We start from the raw sequence: 25,777 nt of genomic DNA on the forward strand, positions 1-25,777 counted from the left end.
ACTGACTGACTGAAGACTGCAAAATCTGGAAAAGGGTTGCATTTAAAAACTGATGGGCTGATACTATTCATACCATATAAATACCTTGGCAATCCTAGTAGCACAACATGCAACCCTAAGGAGAACAAGAATAAAATATTTCGCAGTAGAATTTATTTTTATGGCTACGGCCTTTTGGATAGCAATAAGAAACTGGCCATGCATGCCAACCAACCAGCACTAAAAATGTAATAATTTAAAAAGCAGATTACAGACCCACTGTAATAGTTATATTGAATCTAAACTCCAATAACTTTTATATGTGGACTAGTTCCAACAGAGAGAGAACATTTCTCCTGATATATTTTTAAAAATACATTATTTAGTATTGAAAATAGTTGTCATAGATCATACACAGTATGAGAGGTTTCAAAGGAACACAATGAAATCTGTTTTCTCAACAGAGAATGTCTTTTCCATCAAGTTTAGGCAGTAAGTCTTGTGCTTTCATTGAGCCTCTGTGTACCTGCTCATTTAGAACTTGAAGTGCATCTGTGTCCCCATTATGTGCTGGGTGAAATTCTCCAGCCTGTATTATGCAGGTGGTCAAACAAGATGACCACAATGGCCCTTTCTGGCCTTAAAATCTATGAATCTATGTCCCCCTGACTATATATGAGGAAAAGAACACTCTGGCCCTTTAAGATAAAACTGCAGTCGCCAGAGTAGCAGGATGATGAATGGGAACACACATCTTGTTTGACATACTTGAACTGGCTTCAGGTTCTGGTGTGATACCTGCCTATCTGGTCGTAGATTGATGCACTGAGTCATGAGGAATTTGGGAATATGCCTGTCTCCACGGGGCAAACCTAAAGACAACATGTCTAGGAATCCCATTGAAAAAAGAGTGCATGAATCCATATGAAAATGCTGTCTAGCATGTGTTGCAGGCATTGGAGCTTTCATGCACCTGTCCCAGTATGTGAGCCATGATCGGCGTGTGTTGAATCAGCAAATCCTTCTGACCATGTAGGCTGGTTTTAATATCAAGATTGTCTTCTCTCTCAGGCTACTGTTTGGGAGCTAGCTTAGTGCTGCTGGCACTCAGGTGTCTTTTCAGCAAATGTAATGATACGTTGTAAATAGAGCCTGATAAGTAATGGAAACTGATCTAAAGTCATGGAGAATATTTGCTTTTGCTTGTGTTTCAGAAAAGGCGTTTGGAAAAAAATAGGCTGTCCCATGAAAAACAAACAAACAAAAGTTTGGAGGAAGGAATAAAAAAAGTCTATTCATAGAGCAGAATAGACTGGTGCCTTCCTTAAGAGATGCAGCTAGAGAGGAAATCCTGCATGGCTGTGTAAATGTAATGGCAATCTGTGTACCATAGGAAACATAGTAGCATTACTATTTATAAAACAAAATAGTGTTGCTGTGGCTTGTCATATGGCAGCTGCATTACCCACTGGTGGTGATTGAATTGACTCATATGTATAGTTTGGAAATCAGTTTTGGAAAGACAGAGGACTACAAGAATCCTTGGATAAAAAAATGCTATATAAATAATTATTATTCATAAGAAAATTTCAAAGGCAGCTTGTGTCCCATATAATTCTGTGACATAAAGTTACACTTCATCTGTCATTAGAACTTGAATTGCTCACCAGCTAGAATATTTCTAGTTATATATCTGCCCTCAAGACCAAACTGTTTGGAGAATGAAACAAAGCTATTTTCATGTTGGCTTATACCCGATCTGCTGCTCTTATTACAGACCCAAATTTACCTCCCTCCCACACAAACCTGTTGTTCTCACTCTTTAGTACTGTAAATTATTTACATTGGAAATACAGAATTGTGAAATGAAACGTGTAGAACACCGGAGATGTTTGGGGAATGATAGTCCTGTTATATCAAGAATTTCAAGGTTTTGAAATTTTGTTTTTGTTCCTCACTGAATGAAAACAGAATCTTTCAAAAGCTTTTGCAAAATGCAATTTTGTTGAAAAGTCTGTTTTCAAATTGTAAAGGTCAGGTTTTGATTTGTGTGTCTCTTATCTCCGGAAAGGATCAGAGACTCTACCTGGGACCTCAGAAGCCTTTCCATTGAAAACTTAATTGAATTTGATACTTTTTGGCAAAATGTTTTGATTTCTAGGAAATTTTAGTTTCCAATAGAAAAAATTTTCAACCAACTGCATAGAAAATAAAAAAATTTCTATAGAAATGTTTTCTATGTCAATTTGAGCGGCTAGGATGTGGCCAGAAAAAGCCTAATTCTGTTCCCACTAAAGACAAAGGTAAGACTTCCATGGGCGTTGGATCAACCCTCAAATTCGTATGCATTTCACTTGCACCAGTGAAAAGAGTAATTTCTTATAGGTGCTTAATCCCACAATCATTTGAGAGTTTTGTGGGTACAAACTGTAAATGCAACTTATGGACATGCTTCTGCTCCCATTAAAGTCAACTGTAAAATTCCCTTTGTTTCAACTGGTGCAGGAACCTGTGCTTAAAAATGTAGCCCTGATATTTTCACTACAACCCATCCAACTGTTACAGAACCTGGGCTGAGAGAATCCAGAAGTAGCAGATAAATGTGTGTTATGACGTACATTTCCTTTTCACCAATAATAGGGAAATAGCATAGAAAGTAGTTAAATATTTTAAGAATACAGATACTGTATGAGCCCCCAAAAAAGAACAAACAATATTTTGAAGATCAACAACTTTTATTAGTTAGAGTCCATAGCCTTTAACTACAGATACTGTGATTTTTTTTAAAAAGGTTTTTACATTGGTCAGATTTTGTAAACCGGCAGAGAAAAGCAGCAAGCTTGTGGCTTAGTGTAGGAAGTAACATGTTTCATAAATTTGACTGAGCTCATGGTACAGAGCCTATCTTGCTTTGATCAGACAACAGGAATTGGTTTTCAGTGAGGCCTCATGTTTCATGGCCTGCGCTTTGTGGTTTTCTGCCCCTACACAATGTCTTAGCAAAACAGTGGTGATGAGGAAAAAAATATCCTTTAATTTGGAGCTTAATTACTTGTTCTGATAGGATCTATTTTTTCTTGCTCTATAGGCCTTCATAGCAGATGAAGGATGTGACGGGTTAGATCACAGAACCCCCCTTGGGAGTTGCCACCTGATGTGCCAAGACTACCTCTGCTCCTGCTTTCTTGCCCAGTCAGCTTAGGACTTCAGTTCCCTGCCTGGTTTGAGCCAGACTCGCTAACCTGCTGCAAACCCAGACCCACGTCTGAACCATGTCCCCTAACAGCTGTAGGCTTACCTGAAAGCAGCTAACAGAAGTGTTATTGACTTTAACACTCAGATGTCCAACTCCCAATGGGGTCTAAACCCCAATAAATCTGTTTTACCCTGTATAAAGCTTAAACAGGGTAAACTCATATATTGTTCGCCCTCTATAACACTGATAGAGAGATATGCACAGCTGTTTGCTCCCCCCCCCCCAAGTGAGAATACATACTCTGGGTTAATTAATAAGTAAAAAGTGATTTTATTAAATACAGAAAGTAGGATTTAAGTGGTTCCAGGTAGTAACAGACAGAACAAAGTGAATTAGCAAGTAAAAAAAATAAAACACGCCAGTCTATGTCTAATACAGTAAGAAACTGAATACAGATAAGATCCTCATCAGTTCCAGAATGCTTCCTTTTACAGACTAATCTCCTTTTAGTCTGGGCCCAGCAATCACTCACACCCCTTGCAGTCACTGTCCTTTGTTCCAGTTTCTTTCAGGTATCTTTGGGGGTGGAGAGGATCTCTCTTTAGCCAGCTTAAGACCAAATGGAGGGGTCTCCCCTGGGCTTAAATAGGCTTTCTCTTGTGGGTGGAGACCCCCTCCTCTCTCCTATGCAAAGTCCAGCTACAAAATGGAGTTTTGGAGTCACGCGGGCAAGTCACATGTCCATGCATGACTGAGTTCCTTACCAGCCAAGCCATATTCCTGGGAAAGTCCAGATGTGGATTGGTGTCTCCAAGTTCATTGTTGTCTTAGGTGTTTCTTGATGGGGCACTTACTCAGAATAGTCTTTTCTCAGAAAGCTGACCAACTGCTTCACTACAGCCTACTTAGGATCAAACAAGTATGCAGCCAGTATTCATAACTTCGAATACAAAAATGATACATGCATACAAATAGGATTAATAGATTCAGTAGATCATGATCTTTACAGAGATATGTTGCCTGGTATATGTAGCATAAAACACATTCTATTATGTTTTATATATATATATATATACACATTCATAAGCATATTTCCATAAAGCCTTATGGGTGGCACCGTCACAAAGGGTTTTTATTCCATTTATTTTATCATGCCTTAAACAAAAACTTCCTTAATCAATATTTTTATACTCTGTTTATCCTACTCAGTTTATTCAGAGCAAGAGAACTTGCCAAATTATCTGCTTTACAGAAACCTAAAGACAAATTCGTGCACTCTGGAATTTTATCAATCTCAGTATTAGAAAGGAAGGATCAGTGCTCTTGGGGTCTGATCCAAAGTCCATTGAAGTAGGTGCTGTCACATGAAATACATGTTCCAATATGATAGTAATTTACGGGTCAAAGGACACGTAGAGTCTGTGGTCAGTTCCTAGGAATATCCTAGGACAGTATTAAGATTTAAGAGGCTCCTTTGCCTTTCCAGTTAGAAGAAGAAGGGTAAATGTGGGATATGCGGGGATCTATAATTTCCTATATGATGTCTCTCAAAATCATGCTGCGACACCACACTGTAATAAGAACAACTTCATAGCTTAGAATTATTTTATTGTAGAATAACTGACTGTCATTCCAAAGCAATTTGGTGTAACATAAGGAATAAAATGAAAATGCCTACTATAATATTTTTGTACTTGTGTGTGAAGTACATTTCAAATATCGTAGTATATATGTAACTAAATATTCATAGTTCATTGTTTCAAAGAAGCAGTCTTTTTATTCTTAGCCTAGCTCTATTCTTAGCTATAATCTGTTGCTAATGAGGTGCATATTGTATTTATGGATAATTTTGTTGCATCACATCAAGGATCTGATTTGCAGTTTCCGGAAAGGACTACCAGCAGAGCCAGTGATTAATCAGAACATAATGTAAGTTGCAGTAGGAGCATCATCTTAGGGAACTAGCTGGATGTTTTCCATTGTTGAGTGTGCATTGGGATGAAGGAATAGTTCCTTGGTTTCCATCTGGCCAGTGGCACTCAGAGCATCATAAATCTATCACACGCGAAAACATCTATTGCAATGGCCAGTCCCGTGCCTGCTGAGCGTACAGTGATTGAAGCACTCCAGATGGTAATGGAACCAACGAGTAATGAGTGATTACAGAGCTCAAAAATCCAGTGGCAATAAAAGAATATGGATTCCTACTCTCTCTTTGCAATGGGCTGTTCTCTTCCAGTTAGGGACTGTGTACAAATGAGACTTAACTTTGTTCTGTAATAATTACCAGGATACGTCCACTGGAATATGACTGTCATGAAAATTTGATTACAGCAGGGCTTTCAAGATATGTGGCTAGTTCCCCTTTGAAGTGACTACTGAACTAATATAAAACCCTGCATTCTTCATGGACACCTCTGCATTGGTAGCCCATTCACCAAAGAGGTTGTAGGGCAGAGTACTGTTTCTTGGTCTAATAACCAATTATGTCAGGCTAAGCAAAGAGAAGGATTGAACTACTGCAATATTGTCGTGTTATTTTAGCTGCCATTGAGAAATCGAAGCTCAACAGATACTGCACAGATTGACAGCAGCGAGACAAATTTTCTTTTTTACTGCAGTTTACAAAATCCAATGAAGCTGAGCAGCTCTACAGATCAGCCATTGAGTTGCTTTGTTTGCTGAGAGTAGGCAAACGCTTGAAACGGAGGAGTTGCTGGTGATAATGTTGTATGTGCTGAGTTCCATATTGATTCATTTCTCAGTTAAAAATATCTTAATTTGGCATATTTTATTCTTGACATAAATCACCTGCTACTGTGTAACAAATTCCCTGTTGCAACAAATTCCATACATTTTTATGAGTTTTCCTCCTTGGTTAAATACCCATTGGTTGTGATCTATAAACGACTGGTGTACAGGACTTTTTGTCCCCTTTTCCCTCTTCTGTGCTCAACCGAGCACACTAATTGATTCCATATTGTGCTCCTGCATTCCAGGAAGAGAAAACAAAATCCAACCTGTTTTGTCAGATTTCACTTGGAGTTCAGTTGCTAAAAGATTCATTTTTCCTCAGGAAATGTGTATTGCATGCTGTCATTGTTAAAGATTTAATCCATAGAAATTTCATGCCACAAAGTACTAAATTTCTCCTCAAAATGTATTACAGTACTTCTACTAGGCCTATCTATGCTAATCCACCATTGCAACATAACTCATTCCTTTGACCTTTTAAAATAATAATAATAAGCAGCTTTTTTTTTTAAAGTAACCAGTGTGGGATCCACATTGCATGTAGCACCTACCTCTTGTTCGGTGGGAGTAATTATTCCATCTTCTTATTTACTGCTATCTGTGATCAGTTTCCTCTATCTCTGTTCTCATTTTAGGGCCTGATCCTGCACACACCCACGTGAAAAACTTAACTCGTGTGCAATCCCATTGACTTCAGTGAGCCTGCTTATGAGAATAAAGTTACCCCAGGATGTGTGCGCAGAATCAGGGCTTTTGATTATAGATTCGACAGGGATGTTGTGCCTAATTCTCCTTTCACTTACCCTGTTCTTAATCAGCAGTAACTCCACGGAAATCAAGAGAATCCCACTGATGTAAAGCCGGCATGAGTGAGATAAGAATCAGGCCCCCTTTACCCTTTTTATTTCTGCCTGTAAAAGCTTACACATATCTGTGGCTCTGTAGAAATAAGAAGTAATATAAGAAAGTTACCTGTTTTTTGAAGAGTGTAACTAGAGCGAGGGGTGGGAGGGGGGACGGCATCTTTCACATGGATTTGCTCATACACTGCACATGTAATTTAAAATGTAAAAAATTGAAAGTGTATGTTGCTGAACACTGGCATGTCAGTTGGGATGATGTGAGATTTATTTGAAGAACCTGAATTTGGGAAAGAGGATCTATTTGGCATTCCCAGAGAAGGGCTGAGAACACAGTAACTAGCTGTAACCGTTTTCCTTAATCCCACAGCAGTAACCTCTCCTTTGTTGCAATCCCCCAGTAATGAACAGGGACATCAGCCAGACAGTATGTAATCTTTTGTGCCTTCTTCTCCTGGACCATTAAACTGTGTTCTTGTTTTTTTTAAAAAAGTGGACATGGAAAAATTGGATCAGACTTTCCCTTTCTGTGACCTAATCCTGGACCCCAGTGTGTGTACAGAGTAACTAGCCTGTGTGACAGGATTCTTTCCATAGGGATCAGGGGAGTAAAGAATCCCCCTCTCCTCTTCCTCATCATGCAACTGTAGTAATATAGCCCCCATGCAAAAAGTGCTGCTCCTTCATCTGGAGAATGGTTTGATAATCAGCTAGCCACCAGTTTTCCCTAGCATACCCTGTACACTGAAACCCTCTGCCCTGGGACACAGGAAGTCCTGCAGAGCTCTATGGTCCACAGATTCTGTAGATCAGAGTCTCCAAGTGCTGTCTCCTTCCTTTCTGGAGCAGATCCCACCAGTGGGGTGTGTGTGCGGGGGGCTGCTGAGGAGACAGCAGGATTTTGGCCCCCCTAAATTATGTTAACAAAGGACCAATCAGTAGCTCCTCCAAGCAGACACCCCAGCTTTAGTCCAGATTGACTTTTGGACTGTGAGAAGTGACCTCGAGTGCTTGTGGGAATGAAAGGGGCAATAACAGAGCTATGCAACATCCAGTGGTTTTGCTTCATGTGGGTTTGTGTGAACATTTTTTTTTGGTTTGGATTTGTTATGAGTCTGCTACCCCCAAACTTTGCAATTCCCCCCCAAATCAAACACAATCTAAACTGCCGATCTTCATATGTTTTCCTGTCAAAGCCAGGTGAAGCAGCGAGTTTCGTCAGCTTTCAGTGCAAAACCATAAGTTGGCCGTGGTTCGCCCAAAGGCTTTGCAACTTTCTCTAGAGAGTCTTGTCTGAGTTTAGAGTTGGTAACGAAATCCCAAACGGGATGAATTTTTCATAGTTAGGGGGTTTGTTACAATCATTTCCTACAGCTGTAGTTAATATTCAGTGCCTTGTTATGAGTGAGGCTGAACGGTGGCATTGCATGCTTGGAAGTGCTCTGCTTTTTGTCTGTTGCAGGACGAATGCTGTTTACTCACCTATGCCTTCTCGGCATTAGCAAAAATGGGCCCTTTAATTCTCCATTGGTGCAGCTCCACCCATGGAAGTTAGGACTCAGATGGGTTTAGGCATTTGTACCCATGTGTTGTCTGATCCTGTTCAGTTGATCCTGTCTGCACTACAGCTTCTACTGTGTGAGGGATATAAGACTTGGAATATCAAAGGGGGAAATGGTGACACAGACCAATAGGGTAGGAGAAAGTCCTGTTGCATTCCTTCCCTGCCTTGTGAGTAATCTGCAAAGGTTAGGGAGGTTAAGCACAATATGTGTTTTTTACTGACTACTAAAGGAAATTGGGGGATGAGTCCAGGCTTACCTTTTTTGGAATGTAGATTATGTCTCCCCAGATGCACAGTAACTAAAGCATCATCATCTTGGGGGGTGAGGGAATGAAAGTTGTAGATCTTTTCTGGTATCTGTATCCCTTCCAGTCTTTCTTTCCCAGATGATTGCAGCATAACTGTGTGAAGGCAATGCAAAGGGGATCAAGGATTGGGACAGAAGATGAGAGCAGGTTAAAAGACACACCTGTCATGTCCTGACATTTTAGAATTGTTTCCTTTTGTTAATAACTTTAGGGGGGAAAAGGAAAATATTTCCTTTATATACTTTGTGCTAGAGCCAATGAATTAAGAGTCAGGGGAAGGTTTTAGTTAATTAATCTAAACCTGATCCCTAGAAAAGGGTTGGAGCCTGATTTTTTCTGAAGGGCTGACCATCACACATCCCATCCTCTTTAAATCAATGGGTCTGCAGGTATTCAGCACCTCTTGAGTCTTTCATACAACTTTTACCCAGCTCTCCACTTATACATACTGTGTTGCATAATTACATTCTATTCTTGTTTTAAAATTTGCTTAGTGATTGCTCATTGATGTTTAGGTTTAGATCTATGCTTTCTTATTTTTATATGATCTGTCTTGACTTGACCCACGTATCTGGGGAAAAAGATTAGCCACTTTAAAATTTTTCATTAAATGAAAAATAAAACAAAAGCCGTTGTTTGATTTTTGTTCCTTAGATTGTCTTAGCTTGTCGTAATGAAGAATGGCTTAGTTTGTTTTCTTGTTTCGATAGGGTGACAACACAGCTTTACTGACATATTTTGACTCAGCAGCTAGCCTGTTTAATGTTCAGCAGATGCTGGAGAAGGATGGCATCATATTGGTAGTACAGTTCATACATTACAGCAGGCATTCCATGCTCAATGACATCATGCCCCAGAGCAGTAAACAGGGCTCGGGAGCTCCCCTGCCAATAGACAGATTCTTTTTCTTAATCCATTTCTTGCTGAAAGTGTACCTGATTCATTCCAGATGTACTCAGATTTAATGATTCAGGAAACTAGTCTCTTAAAATGAGACTTAAACACAATCTTCTGTTGCATTTCTGATGAAGATCTGAATTCCTGTCAGCTTCGAACCACTGGGGGTTTTCACAAAGTTCAGTAAGGCTGTGAATTTGATGTTGGTGCTGTAATCAGTGATCAATTAGTGCTATCTTAAAAATCAGGTTTTCCTTTTCTATGGAGGAATATATTGTGAAAGACTTGTGGCTAATTTAATATCGCCACAAATGCCTTCCTTCAGATATAACTCACTGTAACAGATAATGGCATTGTGGAAAGTAGTAACATTATACTGACGTCCAGTACTTATTTATTGTTACTGCCTGTGTCTTTAATTTTTTATTAAAAATCATTCGGAATAATTGTTCTACTATTCAGAGTTAAATGACCGCATTCTTTGATTGTGACTGTGTTAAATCTGTAAATGCTACAAAATCAGAGGAATCTTTTTCCTATTGTTTGCATGAGCAGAAATAAAAGTAAGTTGTTGATAGGACATGGAGTCAGTCCTAACCACTCTCCCTCTCAAATAATGGCAACTTCTAGACATTAATGATTAGAGAGCATTGCAGCTAGCATGTCCTTCACTTGATGAATCCTTTGTTAGTTTTCATCACTTGCTAAAGCAACACATACATCCAGATTTTTTTCTGTGTACTTGTGATTACTAGATGATCCTGGGAGTTTGCCATTTATGTCTTGGTAGGAGAATTTGTTTGCCTTTCAATCGTAAATGTTTAAGATTGAAGCATTTGGTCTCTTGAATTCAGTGCCTACTTGGGCAGAAGTCCCATTGACTTCAGTGGGAGTTTTACTGATGTAAAAATCGCAAGATTTTACTCTAATTGTTTTGACATTTTAGTTTCAAATTTTTAGTGGGGTCCCAGCCAGGGCAAAAATTGCACCTTCGTTTGTTTGCATCCATAATTGTGAGAGCAAATCATACCATTTATAAGGTTATGTACCTGCAAATCTGTTACTCAGCCAACTCAGTGGTGGGATTAGTGCTTGCAATTAACTGCAGCCATAAAAATGCAGGCACAATTTTTGCAGTTTGTACCGAAACAGTGAGAAGCTGTCATTTGAAATATGGTGAGCAATTTTAGAATGTGGTGAGCAAATAAAGATTATAAATAAAATGGGCTAAGAAGATAAATGCACTAGAAATACCTCTTTATTTTGTGGACAAGTCCTGCAGAATTTACAATGATGAATTCATAAGGATCAACTTTCAAGAAGGTGTCTAGAATATTTTACCCCAAATTTACTGCTCAATCACAAGTTCCTCAAACCAATTTGGGGAACTTGTGATATAACTATGGATACCAGATTCTAGAATCTTCTTTAGCTGCAGATGTGTGAAGCATAGAGTGTCTTTTCTCGTGTTAGTTTGTGTTACCACTTCAATACCATTTACCAGGAGAGCCTGTTCCTATAAGAAGCAACAAAGAGTCCTGTGGCACCTTATAGACTAACAGATGTATTGGAGAAACTGCTTTTGTATTTTTTTCTCCTTTGGTTTTCACACCTCAACTGCTAGAAGAGGGCCTCATCCTCCCTGATTGAACTGACCTCGTTATCTCCAGACTGATTCTGGCCTGCATATTTATACCTGCCTCTGGAAATTTCCACCACATGCGTCTGACGAAGTGGGTATTCACCCACAAAAGCTTATGCTCCAATATGTCTGTTAGTCTATAAGGTGCCACAGATCCAGATTCAGATCCAGATTAACACAGCTACCCCTCTGACTCTTGTTCCTATAAGCTCATCATGTGTGGAAATCAACTTGAGGTCAGCAGGTGGGCTCTGTGTAGTACATTGAAAGGATTGGACTCTTAAACAGAGGTAAGCTAAAGGCAGAAGTGAAGATGCAAAATCACATTAGATAAGCCCACTCATGTAAATTATTATTTTTCGAAGGTTTCCTTCTGAGTTGGGATTGAGTAAAGCAGAATGTGCAAACATAAGACCCATGTAAGTCCCAGGCACAGTGATTCCTTGGTAGAAATCCTAGTAGACTCCATAGGAGTTCTTATCATTTAAACTATTTTCAGTGTTGAAACGCTGCTTGGTCAGACAGCAGACTTCCCGACGATACCGTGTGTGTGTGCATGCTGCTGCAGGCGTTGGTGATACCTACCATGCTGTGGGTGCATGTTAAATTAATGGTAATTAAAGGATGTTTTTGACTTTGCTGCTTGCACCTCATCTGAAATTCCTTATTGGCGCTTTCCCCTGACATGCCACTAGAAGGCTTTTTTCTGAGCCACCACACAACTCCTTCCCAGTGACATCCTCCATCTTTTCCATGGTAACTAAAGGTATGGCTACACTATAGGGACTATAGCAGCATAGCTACAGTGCCATAGCTATGAAGGCATAATACTGTAGTCAGCGGCGTAATATCGCCTAGGCCGACAAGGCTTAGGCCTAGGACGGCAAATTTGAGCACCCACGGAGAAGATCCCCTCCCGGCCCCCCCCACTCTAGTTCGCCTCCGCCTCCTCCGCGAGCACGCCTCCGCGTCCTGTTTCTCTCCCCTCCCTCCCAGCGCTTGCGCCGTGAAACAGCTGTTTCGCGGGGCAGGGAGGGAGGGGGGAAGAGGGGGAACACGGTGCACTGGGGGAAGAGGCGGAGCCAGGGTGGGGATTTGGGGAAGGGATTCAATAGGAGCAGGAAGGGGGCGGAGTTGGGGCGGGGACTTTGGGGAAGGGGTTGGAATGGGGGTGGGGCCAGGGTGGGCGGGGCGGCAATTATTTCAGGGCCTAGGGTCGGCAAAATCATTAATCTGCCACTGCCTGTAGTGTGACAGCCTATGCTGATGGAAGGGGTTTTTCTGTCGATGTAGGCACACCACCTCCCCAGCAACAGTAGCTAGGTTAATGGAAGCATTCTTTGATCGACTTAGCTGTCTCTATGCTGGGGGTTAAATCAGCCTAGCTACATCACTCAAGGGTGTGGATGTTTCATACCCCTGAGCCATGTAGCTATGTTGACCTACATTTTAAGAGTAGACCAGGCCTAAGTGGAACTGGATTCCTTTTACACTAATGATCAAATCCAGATTGGTTATGTTTAGGCTGCTTTGGCACCTCTGTTTATTTTCTAACTTACATTCATCATACAACCTTTTACTTCACTCCATTACCTCCATTTAACTCCTAGTACTATGTTTTTGGGTGTATTAACACTTTATCTTATGCTTATTTAGGAACTTTTCTGGTTCTAGACTGGCCACTGCCTAAATGTACTGCAAATACCTAGTGACGTGGTGTGTGGGTGTGGGTGTGAGAGAGAGAGAAAATAATGTGGGATAGATGTATTTGCTTTGTGTTAGCACCTAGGAGCCCCATATCCTGCTAGTTCTTTCAAAAACACAGACCAAAAAGACAATCCCTGCCCCAAAGAACTTCCAATCTGATTATTATTCAGTGGATGGTTATAATGTCTTAACGTTCCTTTTCAGCATATAGTTGATTTCTAGATGTTGACTACCCCTCTTTGGTTTTGTCCTTTTCAGCAGAGGAGTTCAAAGTAAGAGGATTTTCAGAAAGTTACTATAATGTTAAAATAACTTTCCATTTTTAGGAAACAAAATAGAAGAGCATTTATCTTTGAATATTACTATAACAATACTTAGCCCCTATGTAGCGCTTTATTGTCAAAGCACTGTATAAGCCATAACTATTTAATCCTCACAATAGCTCTGTGATGGTACAGTAGGTTAAAATAAGTATCTCAGTTTTACAAAGAGGGGTTAAGTAACTTGCCTAGGGTCAGCAAGATAGCCCATGTCAAAGCAAAGATTAGAATTCAGACATTACTGGCACCCAGTCCTATACTGGTACCATTATGTACACATCTCACATGTGATATGCATTTTAATATTGATTTTGGTCTCATAAACAATTGAAGGTGGAAGGAAGAAAGAAAGACACTAACTTGTGTTCTCACTTCTGATTACAGTGTTGATGAGAAAACCCCCTATCTGGCATTGGGAGCAGTAAAGAACATTTCACTTAATATCTCCATCTCTAACATTGGGGACGATGCCTATGATACCAACGTGTTCTTCAACTTTTCCAGGGAGCTCTTCTTTATCAAAATGTGGCAAAAGGTAAGAAAGGACAATCTCCCTGAGGACAGGATTTATAATGTTCCTGCTAACATACCTAATGGATCTGGGGACAAATTGGGACCCACTGTTAAATAGCCACATCTCCAAGGAACTCTAAGAGGTTGTACCCGCTTATCTTAGATCTTTACTTAAGCTATTTGTTTTGTGAGTTTAATCGGTGTTGATAATGGACTTTGTATTTCTACACATCATATCGGACTGATGTGTTGCTGGTGCTGAGATGGCTGTGGGAATGAAAAAGAAAGGTGGTTGTTTAGAAAGAGGTTGGTTGTTTTAGAATTCACAGTAGAATGTATGGGATTGAAAAACAAAGAGTCTGAGTTTTGATTTCTTCATGTTTAGATTTACGCCTTTTTCTCATGGGCATAATTTGATGTAGGAACTAAGTTCTTTAAAAATCATCATTTAAATCATCTTTTAACGTAGAGGTGTGCCAGAGATGGTTCTGAATGGAAGTAACACATGTTAAAGAAATTGTGAAGAGCAGAGACTGTAAAATATAAGGGGGATTTTTATTATTTACTTTTATCCCAAATGACTTTCACAATTGTTCCCTCTTTGCTGAAGCTCTGCTATTGCTTATTGGTCACGTCATGCTGAGCTAACATAGAGAAGTTAAAAGCTACAGCACAGGTGGGGCAAAAATATATGGGTGAAATCCTGGCCCCATTGAAGTCATGGGGCCAGGATTTCACCCATATATTTTAAAGACAGATAGTTTTTGGTTATAAGGAAAACTCTTCCACTCTAGGGTGGGAAGGTGGGGAAACACTTCTAATGGACAGTAATTCTCTTAGCCTTCAGTTTTGAGCATTATATTCCATTTCAGTTACTTTTACAAACTTCAGAGCAAGAGTTCTGTATTGTAATGCTCCACATCAGACAACGTACATTACATGTATGCTGTAGCTCTTTGTCTAAACAAACAGAAATGACAGCTGCCAGTACACACTGTGATGTTAACGGGAGTTTTACATGTAGATTTCTAGGGATTGTCCATTGGAGTGTTTCCATTGACTTCAGTGGGAACAGGACCAGGACTCAATAGATGTGCTTTGAACAGTTATATAGTTTCGTTCTGTAGCTAGGGTTGAATGTCTTTTACACATGAAATAATTAGACTATTAGAGGCACCTCATTTGTTCCTTTTGGCAAGTACTGTCTGGGAACAAGCTAAAGATGATACTCTGTTGCCATCAATGATCTAGCTTGCACCCATGTCTTACGCAGGCCGGAGGTAGATGTGAGGAAGCAATTTCTGGAAGCAAATGAGAGATTGCTTTAAGGTTTACCTCACTCTTTAGTGAATCTTTCTAATATAAATTAGCAATTGTTAAGAAAATATGCACCACAGATCAAGTGAGCATATAGTTTTACATTTTCAAAATCCCTTTGCTATACTGGTTGCAGTGTAACCTCTGCTCTTTTTTTTTGATGCGCCTACGGTTCGTTTTCTCTCTCTCTCTCTTTTTAAACAACTAACTACTTTGTTGAGTCTCATTTAAAAATGATAGAGTGACAGGAGTGCTGTTGTGCAGTTTTACTCTACAGCAGTCTCTTTCACTCAACTCTCTCATGAGCATAAAATACTCTGCATTTGGCCTCATAGTTTATCCAGATGGGAACTGGATTATAGCTGTGCAGAGACTGCATCAGTACCAATGTTACTTACTCACTTACCTCTGTGGATAGAATTTGTCTGAAATATTCTTAATCACAAATTCCATGGTCCACTCCCATCTTCTGACATCTATACTCAGTATACATTGTAATACTTTTAAAAAAATACATATTTTGTTCCTGGTTGAAAATTGCCCAGGCAAAAATCCAGACATAAAATACCAAATAAAAATGATGACTCACAAGAATCCCCCTAGTGGAGCCGTTTTTGAGTGAAAGAATCTATTGTTGCACAGAAACTTTTAGCAACAACTGCCGTTTAATGAATATCACCCAAGTGGAGAGGGACCAACTCCATGATATTCTTTCTCAGCAGAGGGGAACTTTAGGGTAAAAAACACATGGCTAGCATGATGGGCTTTAATAATCTTCCTCTGGTATTCTTCTTGATGTACTGTTAAGTGTCTCTCTGGTTTGTTTTCAATGTGTCTCCAGAGTAATGTCTCATAGATTTAAATACAATGAACTTGCATATGGTGGTTATCACTACAAGTGAGAGGACAATAGTTTGAGACTTTAAAACAGCCGCCATCTTAGACAAAACAAAATTGGTGTATAAGGGACTTTGAGACAGAATGCCTAAGATTATGGCTTAAGGAAAATGTTGGCCTAACTCCGTAATTATTAAAGTAACATTTACTTAAACAATTGTGTTATTGTTGCTGCCTTTTTTTCTTGTGGAAGCTGAGCATGTATGAACTATGACAGTGACATTACTTGGCGGAGCTACTGTTGCTTCTCATGGTGTGAAAAAGGGTACACTGACTGATATTGAAAAGAGCTCATTTATTCCCCTGTTTGTTTTTTCCTTTTTGCTCGACAGCCAGTTGTCCTCCGTGCCATGGATGAAAGCCCAAAGTTTTCTTTCCGTAGCTTCTGACAGTCAGTCCTTTTAAATGGGAGACACATTAAGCAGAGGCTACTATAAGGGGTTGGCTTTTCAAGCCTGTACACTTACTTATTATTTTACTGTATCTCGAACCCGTTGCTTCTCACCATTATTAAACAGACTCAACACTGAGTGTCAGCATTGCTGATCACTTGACACACCCTTTTTTTAAAATATGGAAAATGTTCAAACATAGACCGTAGTCACAGTATGCAAAACAAATAAAATAAAAATATAAAGTTGCATAGATATTATATAACTGCTAATAACAGATTTTTTTTATATATTTTATATATTTTTTTTTATATTTGATTTAACAGAATTTTTTAAAATTCGTCTCTATATCACTCCCTGTTAAGGTTGTCTGATCCTTCTCATGATAAAACCCTGGTTTCAGTTGCTTATAGCTTTGCTAAATTTTAACCATTTGGGCTGAAATTTTTCATTCTAGTTATCTGTCTCAAACTGAATATTGTAGGAAAATTTCAGCCAAAAGGGTTCAGCCATCTAATCTGGGACATGGGCTCTCACCACCTCTAGGCTGATTTACATTGGCAAGACATTGCCCATGTGAACCTGTTCTGAGGATAATTAGGACATCAGTCTCCAGGGCTTTTAAAATGAAACTTTGCAATTCTGAATTTTTAAACTGGAAGGGTCAATGAAGGTGTTTTTGGTTGGTTGGTTTTTTATTTATTTTTGTCTGTTTTGAAGTTTGACATAAAATGCAGGTTTCAGAGGAAACCCCCCCCACCCCCCACCAGCCCAGCTGCCTCTGGTGACGTGCATCCCCAGGATGTGGGGTGCAGTGTGCTCCAGTGCCCCCTGGGGATCCCTTATCTCCGCCCCTATGGCAGCCCAGGAGGCAGGGATAAGGGATCCCTGGGAGGCAGAGGGGAAGTTGGGGGCTGGCTCCCACTCACCGCCCTCACAGTGCATGCTGCCTGGGTGCCTCTGCGCACACAGCCCCAGGGAGGGCAGGGGAGCCCAGGAGCAAGGGACAGAGAGCAGAGCAGGAAGACCTGTCTGGCTTCAAGATTAGGCTAGATAAGTTTATGGAGGGAATGGTTTGAGGGGATAACGTGATTTTAGTCAATTAGGCAATAACGTGCCATCGCTGGTAAAATGAGGATCCGGCTGGAGAATCTTGCCTATATGCTCGGGGTTCTACTGATCGCCATATTTGGGGTCGGGAAGGAATTTTCCTCCAGGGTAGATTGGCAGAGGGCCTGGAGGTTTTTCGCCTTCCTCCGCAGCATAGGGCAGGGGTCGCTAGCTGGAGGATTCTCTGCGACTTGAAGTCTTTAAATCACGATCTGGAGACTTCAACAGCTGAGTTAAGGGAAAGTGGGTGGGTCAGCTTATGTGGCCTGCATCATGCGGGAGGTCAGACTAGATGACCATAATGGTCCCTTCTGACCTTAAAGTCTATGAGTCTATGAGGAACAAGCAGCTGCCCTGTAGGGAAGGGGAGCGGCAGAGCTCCCCGCTCAGCACGGCCAGAGGAGGGATGATTCCCAACATGCTGGCCAACTGGGAGCTGCCCTCACACCTCTCACGTTTGCTCCCTGCTCTGAGCAAGCTCTACACAGCAGCGAGGAGGAACCGGAGCATTTGGCCAGGCAGTAACGGTGCTTCTAGTCACTGTGCTGGCTGCCTGCAGAATGGCTCCTCTGTCAGAAGCTCTGGGATACAACTGCAGGACTTCTGGGACCCAAGTGCACACTTGGAGCCATGTGCACACAGGAAAGCGGTAGGGCTGGACCCCTTCAGCTCTGCAGCGTCCTAAGACACTAGACTACACTACACTACAGCGGGGGGGTCGACCTAAGATACGCAACTTCAGCTACGTGAATAGCGTAGCTGAAGTGGCGTATTTTAGGTCGACTTACCTGGCTGTGAGGACGGCAGCAAGTCGACCGCTGCCGCGCCGCCGTCGACTCCGCTACCGCCTCTTGCCGCGGTGGATTTCCGGAGTCGACGGTAGAGCCATCAGGGATCGATTTTATCGCGTCTTCACTAGACGCGGTAAGTCGATCCCCGATAGACCGATTGCTACCCGCCGGATTGGCGGGTAGTGAAGACGTGCCCCTAGGTTAGCACAATTGGTATGTGGATGCAAGGGGCATTAGAGTTGAGCTTAGGCTCAAGCCCGGGCTTACATTGCTGTGTAGACATACACTATGAGGCAGACACCTGGCATGTAAGATTTCAGTCCAAACAATTAAAGTTTGGCTAAGTTATAAGCAACTGAAAACTGGGTCTTATAATGAGAAAAGGCAGGCAACCTTAATAATAGTTGGAGCTTCCAACCCCACCTATACTGACATTTCAGAGGCAAGCGATCATTTAGCGATAGCCCATTCGAAAACAGGAAATTATCACTCATGATAATACCTAATGTATTTATAGCACCTTTTATCCAGGATCTCAAGGTTATACATAAGGATATTATTGTTTATACAGTCCCACAAGGATGCATAGCATGGCCCTTCATAGGTAAATAACTCTCCTGCCCCAAGGTGTTCACTCTCTAAGGATTAGATTGAAGTTTTTGCTCCTAAATCCTGAGTAAGGTGTGAAGGGCAGCTGTGATCACCCAGAGAGACCTGTGCAATGGAATAGTGACTCACGCTTATTATTCATTTTCATTACAGTGGCACCTGTAGGCCTTACCTTGTGCTGGGCAGTGCACATGCACAATAAGAGACAGCTCCTGTCTGGAAGAATTACAATCTAAATAGACAACACATAGGGTGGGTGAAAGGAAGCATGATTATCCCCATTTTATAGATGGGGAAGTGAGGCACAGAGATTAAGTGACTTGCTCAAGGTCACACATGATATCTATGGCAGTACCATGGGAATTTAACTCAGATCTCCTGAGTCCTACTCCAGTGCCTTGACCACAAGACTAACATCTTTCCTCCAAGTGTGTGGAAGCACATTAACTCATTAAACCTCACACCACCCCTGTGTGAAAGTTATTTTACAGATGGGAGAACTGAGGCCCAGAACGGTTAAAGAGCTTGTTCAAAGCTACCCTAATGTGTAAGAGGTAGAGCAAGGAATAGAACTCCGGAATCCTGGCTCTCTGATGCATGAGACGATACAGCTTTACAGCTGTGTACGGGTGTGAGAGAGCATGTTTTCACATTGATGAATAAATCATATATATTAAAATGCATCAACTGATGAAATGATTCAGTGTGAGGATTAAACTTGTTGTCTTCATAAAAAAAAAATCTCACCTCTTGATTAAGAATGGTATTTGTTACTGTTTTTGACAAAGAAATTTCTTTGACCCCTTTTCTCTGTCACTTCAGATCATGAACTAAACTTCCATTTTCATAAAACTAAAAGTAGGGAATTAGAAGATCTATATTTTATTATCCAGTGCTCTTAATTATGTTTCAGAGAAAACGTTATTATTCAGAGGTTGAAAAATCCCCTTAACAGTGATGATCAGAAAGCTTTTGCTGGCACATATGTGTATGGGACAGAACACTGAACCATCAATTTCTGCATAATTTAACTTTCATGTAAACAGATGCAGTGTGCTCCTTGAATCTGTCCACAAGAGGAGAATGACATTTGCTGACGATGGTTGTCAGCAGCAAGCATTTCCCTAACCATTCCTCAGCTGGTGTTGAAAACGTTTAGCTGCTGATGTAGACAAGATAAAAAAATTTTCAACAATGGTACAGTAAGAGTGACAGAATCTGGAGGCACCATGCCATACTTTCTCTAGCAGTGTTGGAAACGCACACAAAAGTAGTAATAATAATGCTTCATTCTTACATAGCACCCTCAGATCTCAGTGTTTTAATGAGAGGTAGGAATCTAGGCACCTAAACTGTTTGCAACACTAGATGTGGGGAGAAGAGGTTGGGGAAGCCCATTGCTGACAATCATTTCCCACTATGGGTCATTTCTTCATTTTAGGAAGACCCCATGAGGCCATAATCAGCCACCTCTTATGCCTCTGTTGCTTCTCATAGTTTTCCCAAGCAACAGCTGAGTGAAATTAACAAGCCTCGGTCTTAGAGCAGAGCGAATATATTGTGAATCATGTATTTGAGAAGTTTAGCCTGTTTTTTCCACAAGAAGGCCATGATTTCTTCAGTTTTCTTCATTATTCATATTCATTTAGTGAACCAGGTTTCTGATTTTTTTACACTGATTGTGAATATTCTAAATTCAAGCCATGTTTCTTAGTTCTGATTGGTCAGATAAGTTACATGATATTGTTTCTGTTCCCTGGTTAGCTGAGAGCCCAAACATTTCTGATGTGAACACTGAAATTCTCTCTCTATGAACATTAGTGGCAGTAAATTTGATTTCTCCCAGGTGTATGGAATGAGAACACAAAAGGGGAGCAGAGATTGGTAAATCAAATTATTTCAGTATTGGTGGAAATGTTCTTGTGTTAATTTCCTAGGTTTACTCTGGTCTGTTTCATGGCTGCTATTCACACTATGTAGGCAGCAGTTAAATTGACAGGAATCAGGTCAATTCCACTTTGCTGCTATTTGGGAAAAACTCTGAGCAGCAAAAGCAGGGAATGAGAGCTATTCAGGAGGGAGGAGGGCATAAGAAGGGGAGACCGGGATAAAGGAATGTGGGGGAGTAATCTGGAGCGAGGGAAAGAGAGAAATCCTTTTCCTTAGCAGTAGCCAGAGAGCAGTTCTGGGGGCTTCAAATTTATCATTCACTTATTAGCCAGAGGCGGAAATCAAAGTAGACTATCTGTTGCTTAAAGACACAACTGTTGGTTATCAAATGCAAATCTCCAGTTTGTTATCAAACTTTAAACAACCAGTAGGGTGACCAGATGTCCCGATTTTATAGGGACAGTCCCGATATTTGGAACTTTCTTATATAGGTGCCTATTACTCCCCACCCCCTGTCTCGATTTTTCACACTTGCTGTCTGGTCACCCTAACCACCAGGCACAGGCACCGACTTTCACTTTTTCTGGGTGGGTGCTCCACCCCCACTCCGCCCCCTCTCCTAGCGCACCCCGCCCTCGTTCTGCCTCTTCCTTCCCCCACTCCACCCCTCCCCCCAGCGCCTTCCGCCTGCCAAACAGCTGATCAGCGGGTGGCTGGCACCCAATTTTTTCCGTGGGTGTTCCAGCCCCGGAGCACCCATGGAGTTGGCGCCTGTGCCACCAGGTTTAATTCTGCAAATTATTTTCTTTTAAACCACCACTTCTCATTTGCATCTTATTTGTAGTTAACTTCACCCCAAATGTATACAAATAGTAGATCTCTGCCATTAGAGAAGCTCTCTGTAGTCCCGATTCTACGTATCCTCTTAAAAACAATTTAATAAATGTCCAGTGTAAAGTTTTGTTACTTTTTATATCTGAGTTTAATTTGAAATTTAAACCTCACCTAACTGGGGTTTAAGTAGGGCATAGGCTATCTACTGGCCCCCTACACAGAGGTGAATTTCACCTATATATATTTTTTCCCATTACTTTTAGAAAAATGTTTTCCTCCCATTGGCCAGTGCTGACATGTAACATTGAATCCAGTGCATATCCACTGAAGAGAGTAGTTCTCAATGTATTATAAGCTCATTACACTTGATCACAGTTGTTTTTACATAGTCAGTCCTCCAGAGGACAGATCATTCTGCCCTGTCTTTGTGGGGAGCAATTTACTCCTATTTCTTCTAATTCTTTTTCTTGCATTGATTAAACAATGTTTTTCTAGGTCTCTTCTCCCAGTACCCCATTCATTAAGTGCCTTGTAAACAGCATAAGTTCAGTATGGGCAGTTTAGATGGCTTTAAGGTTATACATTTCATGGGTCTTCAAATATAATAATAGGCCTGTAAAGACACAGAAATGGTTAAAGTGAGAGGAAGAGGATCAACTAAGATCATTACAGCTTTTTCTTTTGTGAGCAAATATACATTTATTTAGCAAAATGCTTAAGTAATATCTCCTCCCCCCCACCAACTTAAATTCCTGGTTCTACTCTTAGCTAGCACTGCTTTTAACACTGAGGTTTAGCAATAATATAATAGCATTCAGAGTGACAAACCTTTTGGAACAAAACATGTCCCCTGTCTCTTTTAGGAGTGTGGTTTAAATACCAAATTAAACCCAGCTTAATGACCTTTCTAGAGGCCATTAAGGAACAGTCAGCTTTCAATGGCTTATTCTTTATAGCACCAGGCAGTTGGTTCTTCGCTTGTTTTACTTGTAACTTGAATCTAGAAGTTTATCAGCCTTTGCTCCAAAAGGTCACTTCCGTTCTCTTAGGAGTTTCTTTTGCTCACTTTTAAGACAGGCGGCTCAAGATGGTGCCAGGAGATAAATGGCATCCTGAACCGAAATTCCAATAGGATTGTAACCTTATATTTGTTTAAGTGGTGCTTGCCCTGTGGCACATTGTATATCACTGCTCTATGGCAGGAACTGATGGTAATTGTTTGCTTTCATCTACTTGCTCAAATATCTCCTGTGGTGTTAATAGGATCTATAAATAAAACTGAATCCCACTCATTTAATTTTTTTTATTAACATAGTGCATGCTCCCACAGTCCTTTTGCAAGCAAAACTCCGAAGTCAATGGGTGTTTTGTCTGCATAAGGGCTGAAGAACCAGGGTACACCATGTAAAGATGTTCTGAATATTGCAAAGAGCTTTCAGAAATATATAGATTCAAAGAGTTTAAGGTGAGAAGGAAAAATTAGATCATCTAGTCTGACTTCTTTTATATCACTAGCCCTTAACATTCACCCAGTTACCTGGATTGAGTGCAAAAGGGAGCTTTTAGGTGCAAGTTGAAAAAGCAGGGGCTAGTGTTATTCAGAATACTGTAAATGATTTGCTTTCCTTTTGTTTTATTCCGGTGCACCAGGGCATTGATGATGCTGTCTTGAACTTCCTGACTAGTGCCAGTGTGAGAAAAACTTCACTATGCTTGGCTCCAGAATGTTTCTTTCTTTCTCCCTCCTCTGTTCTGTGTTACTCAGGGTACGTCTATACTTACTTCCTGGTCCGGATGTAAGCGATCGATCTTCTGGGATCGATTTATCGCGTCTTGTCTAGACACGATAAATTGATCCCGGATCGATCCCGGAAGTGCCCGCCGTCGACGCCAGTACTCCAGCTCGGCGAGAGGAGTACGCGGCATCGACGGGGGAGCCTGCCTGCAGCGTCTGGACCCGCGGTAAGTTCGGACTAAGGTACTTCGAATTCAGCTACGTTATTAACGTAGCTGAATTTGCGTACCTTAGTCCGAAGTGGGGTTTAGTGTGGACCAGGCCTCAGACTCTCCTCCCTTCCTTTGAGAGTAAAATGAAATGCTGTCAAAGGTACCTTCATTTTTCTTGGAAATTAAGTAATGCACAACTCTTTTCTCTCCCTCCCCGTCCCTCTGCAGTAACCTTTCACCTTCAGAAGGGGTTCAAACAGGGTCCAGGTAAATTCATGTTATCAGAGCTAGGAATGCTTCTCTCTGACACAAAGGAGGTTTCTGACAGGCTGACAACACTGCATAAGGCTGGTAATCTGTTCTTTCAGTACAGAAAAGAGCAGGAGCACGAGAAAACACTTCTTGTGACATTTCATAATGCATGGAGGAGTGAAGCATAGAGATGAAAGTTTCAAAACATAACTCCATTCAAATGGGGTGTTAGGTTGGTTGTTTTTTTTTCCAGTGCATGATTCTGAATTGATAGTTGTGAGTAAGCAACATTCTCTCATAGTAATGTCAACAGACCCATAACAACCAAGCTGTGTGAAGTTTTAAACCAGGTCCACAGAAGTTTTGCAGAGCAACATTACTGTGGGAGGAGTGCAGGAAACCTGTGTATGAATTTGACTACAACCATCTGCAGAATAGTAATTGAATAATTTCCACTTAGCAGCGGGAAAAGAGAGCCTGTGCTACAAAGCTCTTCCATAAAACAAGGCAGCACCTCTTAAAAATAAAGCCTTACAAGTGAACTGCTAAGCTTTTATTTAAAAAAAATCAAACCTGTTTCAAGATACCAATTCAATAAGTAATGGATTATATATTTAGACTTCAACATTATCATTAGTTTATGCAGTTTTCATTACATACTATGCTCTCTCCCTGCACTGTTTTAGGGATTGACCATGTCCTCAATTGTTGCTGTGCAAAACCTGTTAACGTGTCTTGAGTTCAGGATTCTGTTGATGAAGGAGCTGAAGTAAATGAATGTGGCTCTAAAAGGCATTTCCTGGAGATTAATAATTGACTTGGAGGGATTTGGCTCTAGGTTGACTTAAAATTAATTAATCCCCAGGAAATGCACTGTGCCAAAGTCATTATTGCTATTATAAGCTAAATATTATTTTTTACACTTTAAAAATTACCTTTGGGGGCTTTTTTCTGGCTATTTTCTATCACATTTTCTGCATCCAGTTAATCTTTTAAAAGGTTTTTCAGTTACAGGGTTTTCTATTAGATTATTTTGCAGTACATGTAAGAACTGATACCAACTATATTTGCTTATGGTATTTAATATCTTCCTTATAAAATTAAGCAGCGGTGAATTGCGGTGTTTAAATAAAGTTTGAATACCATATTGTTAGTGTTCATGAATCACTCTTGTGTGTACGTTTGGTCAGTTTACAGTATGAAAACACGGTGGAAAATTAACATCTTTTTTGTTATTCCTTTATGAAATTAATACTGATTCTTGCATTTTATTTTTGTCATTTTGAATTTTTTTCTGCTTTTAATTTTTAAAAACAACTTTTGTGGTGGCTCCTTGTTTCTCTGGTCCAGGAGCCTTAGTCTTTCAGGCAGGAGGGGCCCGGGGACCCGGGCCTCCCATTCCACCAGGTCCCAGCCCAGGGTCCTCTGTGAGTTGACCCCTGAATAGGGGGCACGCTGAGCAGGAAGTCTAAAGGCATGTCTATACTTACAAGCTTACAACGGCAGTGATAGAGCTGTGCTGCTGTAAGAACACTCATGTAGCCGCATTATGTTGTCAGGGGAGAGCTCTCCTGTTGTCATAATAAAACCAGTTCAAGGAATGGTGGTAGCTATGTTGGCGGGAGAGCATCTCCCAATGACATAGCACTGTGCGCATGAGCCCTTATGCTGGCAAAACTTATGTCGCCCAGGGGGGATGTTTTTTTCACACCCCGAGTGACAAAAGTTTTGCTGACATAAGTGCTAGTGTAGACATGGTCTAAATCCGCTGCTCTGGGCTATTGCCTATCAGTGCCCCTTCAGTTTGAAGTATGGCCCTTATAGTCCAATTTGCTGGAGTGTTCTGCCTCCCATGGCACTCTCTCATGGATCTTTGGTGGCATGGTCCCAGGTTCCTTCAGGCGGGACAGCTGTAAGTTTGGTGAAGCTGAACCCCACAACGTCTCTGGGCTGCAGTCACCTAGTTACCTTGGTTGCTAGAGGCTCCAAGGTCTCTTC

At 40.9% G+C, this 25,777-nt stretch overlaps 1 protein-coding gene across 1 annotated transcript in view; it reads left to right on the forward strand.

The window, feature by feature from the left end:
• The window catches only part of LOC112104941 (integrin alpha-9), a 295,892-nt gene that overhangs the window by 174,154 nt on the left and 95,961 nt on the right, over positions 1–25,777 (forward strand). The window contains exon 18 of the mRNA XM_026663550.2: positions 13,612–13,762. Within this exon, the coding sequence (XP_026519335.1) occupies positions 13,612–13,762 (151 nt within the window). The remainder of the gene's footprint in view (positions 1–13,611; positions 13,763–25,777) is intronic.

The sequence above is a fragment of the Terrapene carolina genome, unplaced genomic scaffold (genome assembly GCF_002925995.2).
Source record: "Terrapene carolina triunguis isolate 2854851 unplaced genomic scaffold, T_m_triunguis-2.0 Scaffold33723, whole genome shotgun sequence".
In the NCBI taxonomy this organism is placed as follows: Eukaryota; Metazoa; Chordata; order Testudines; family Emydidae; genus Terrapene; species Terrapene triunguis.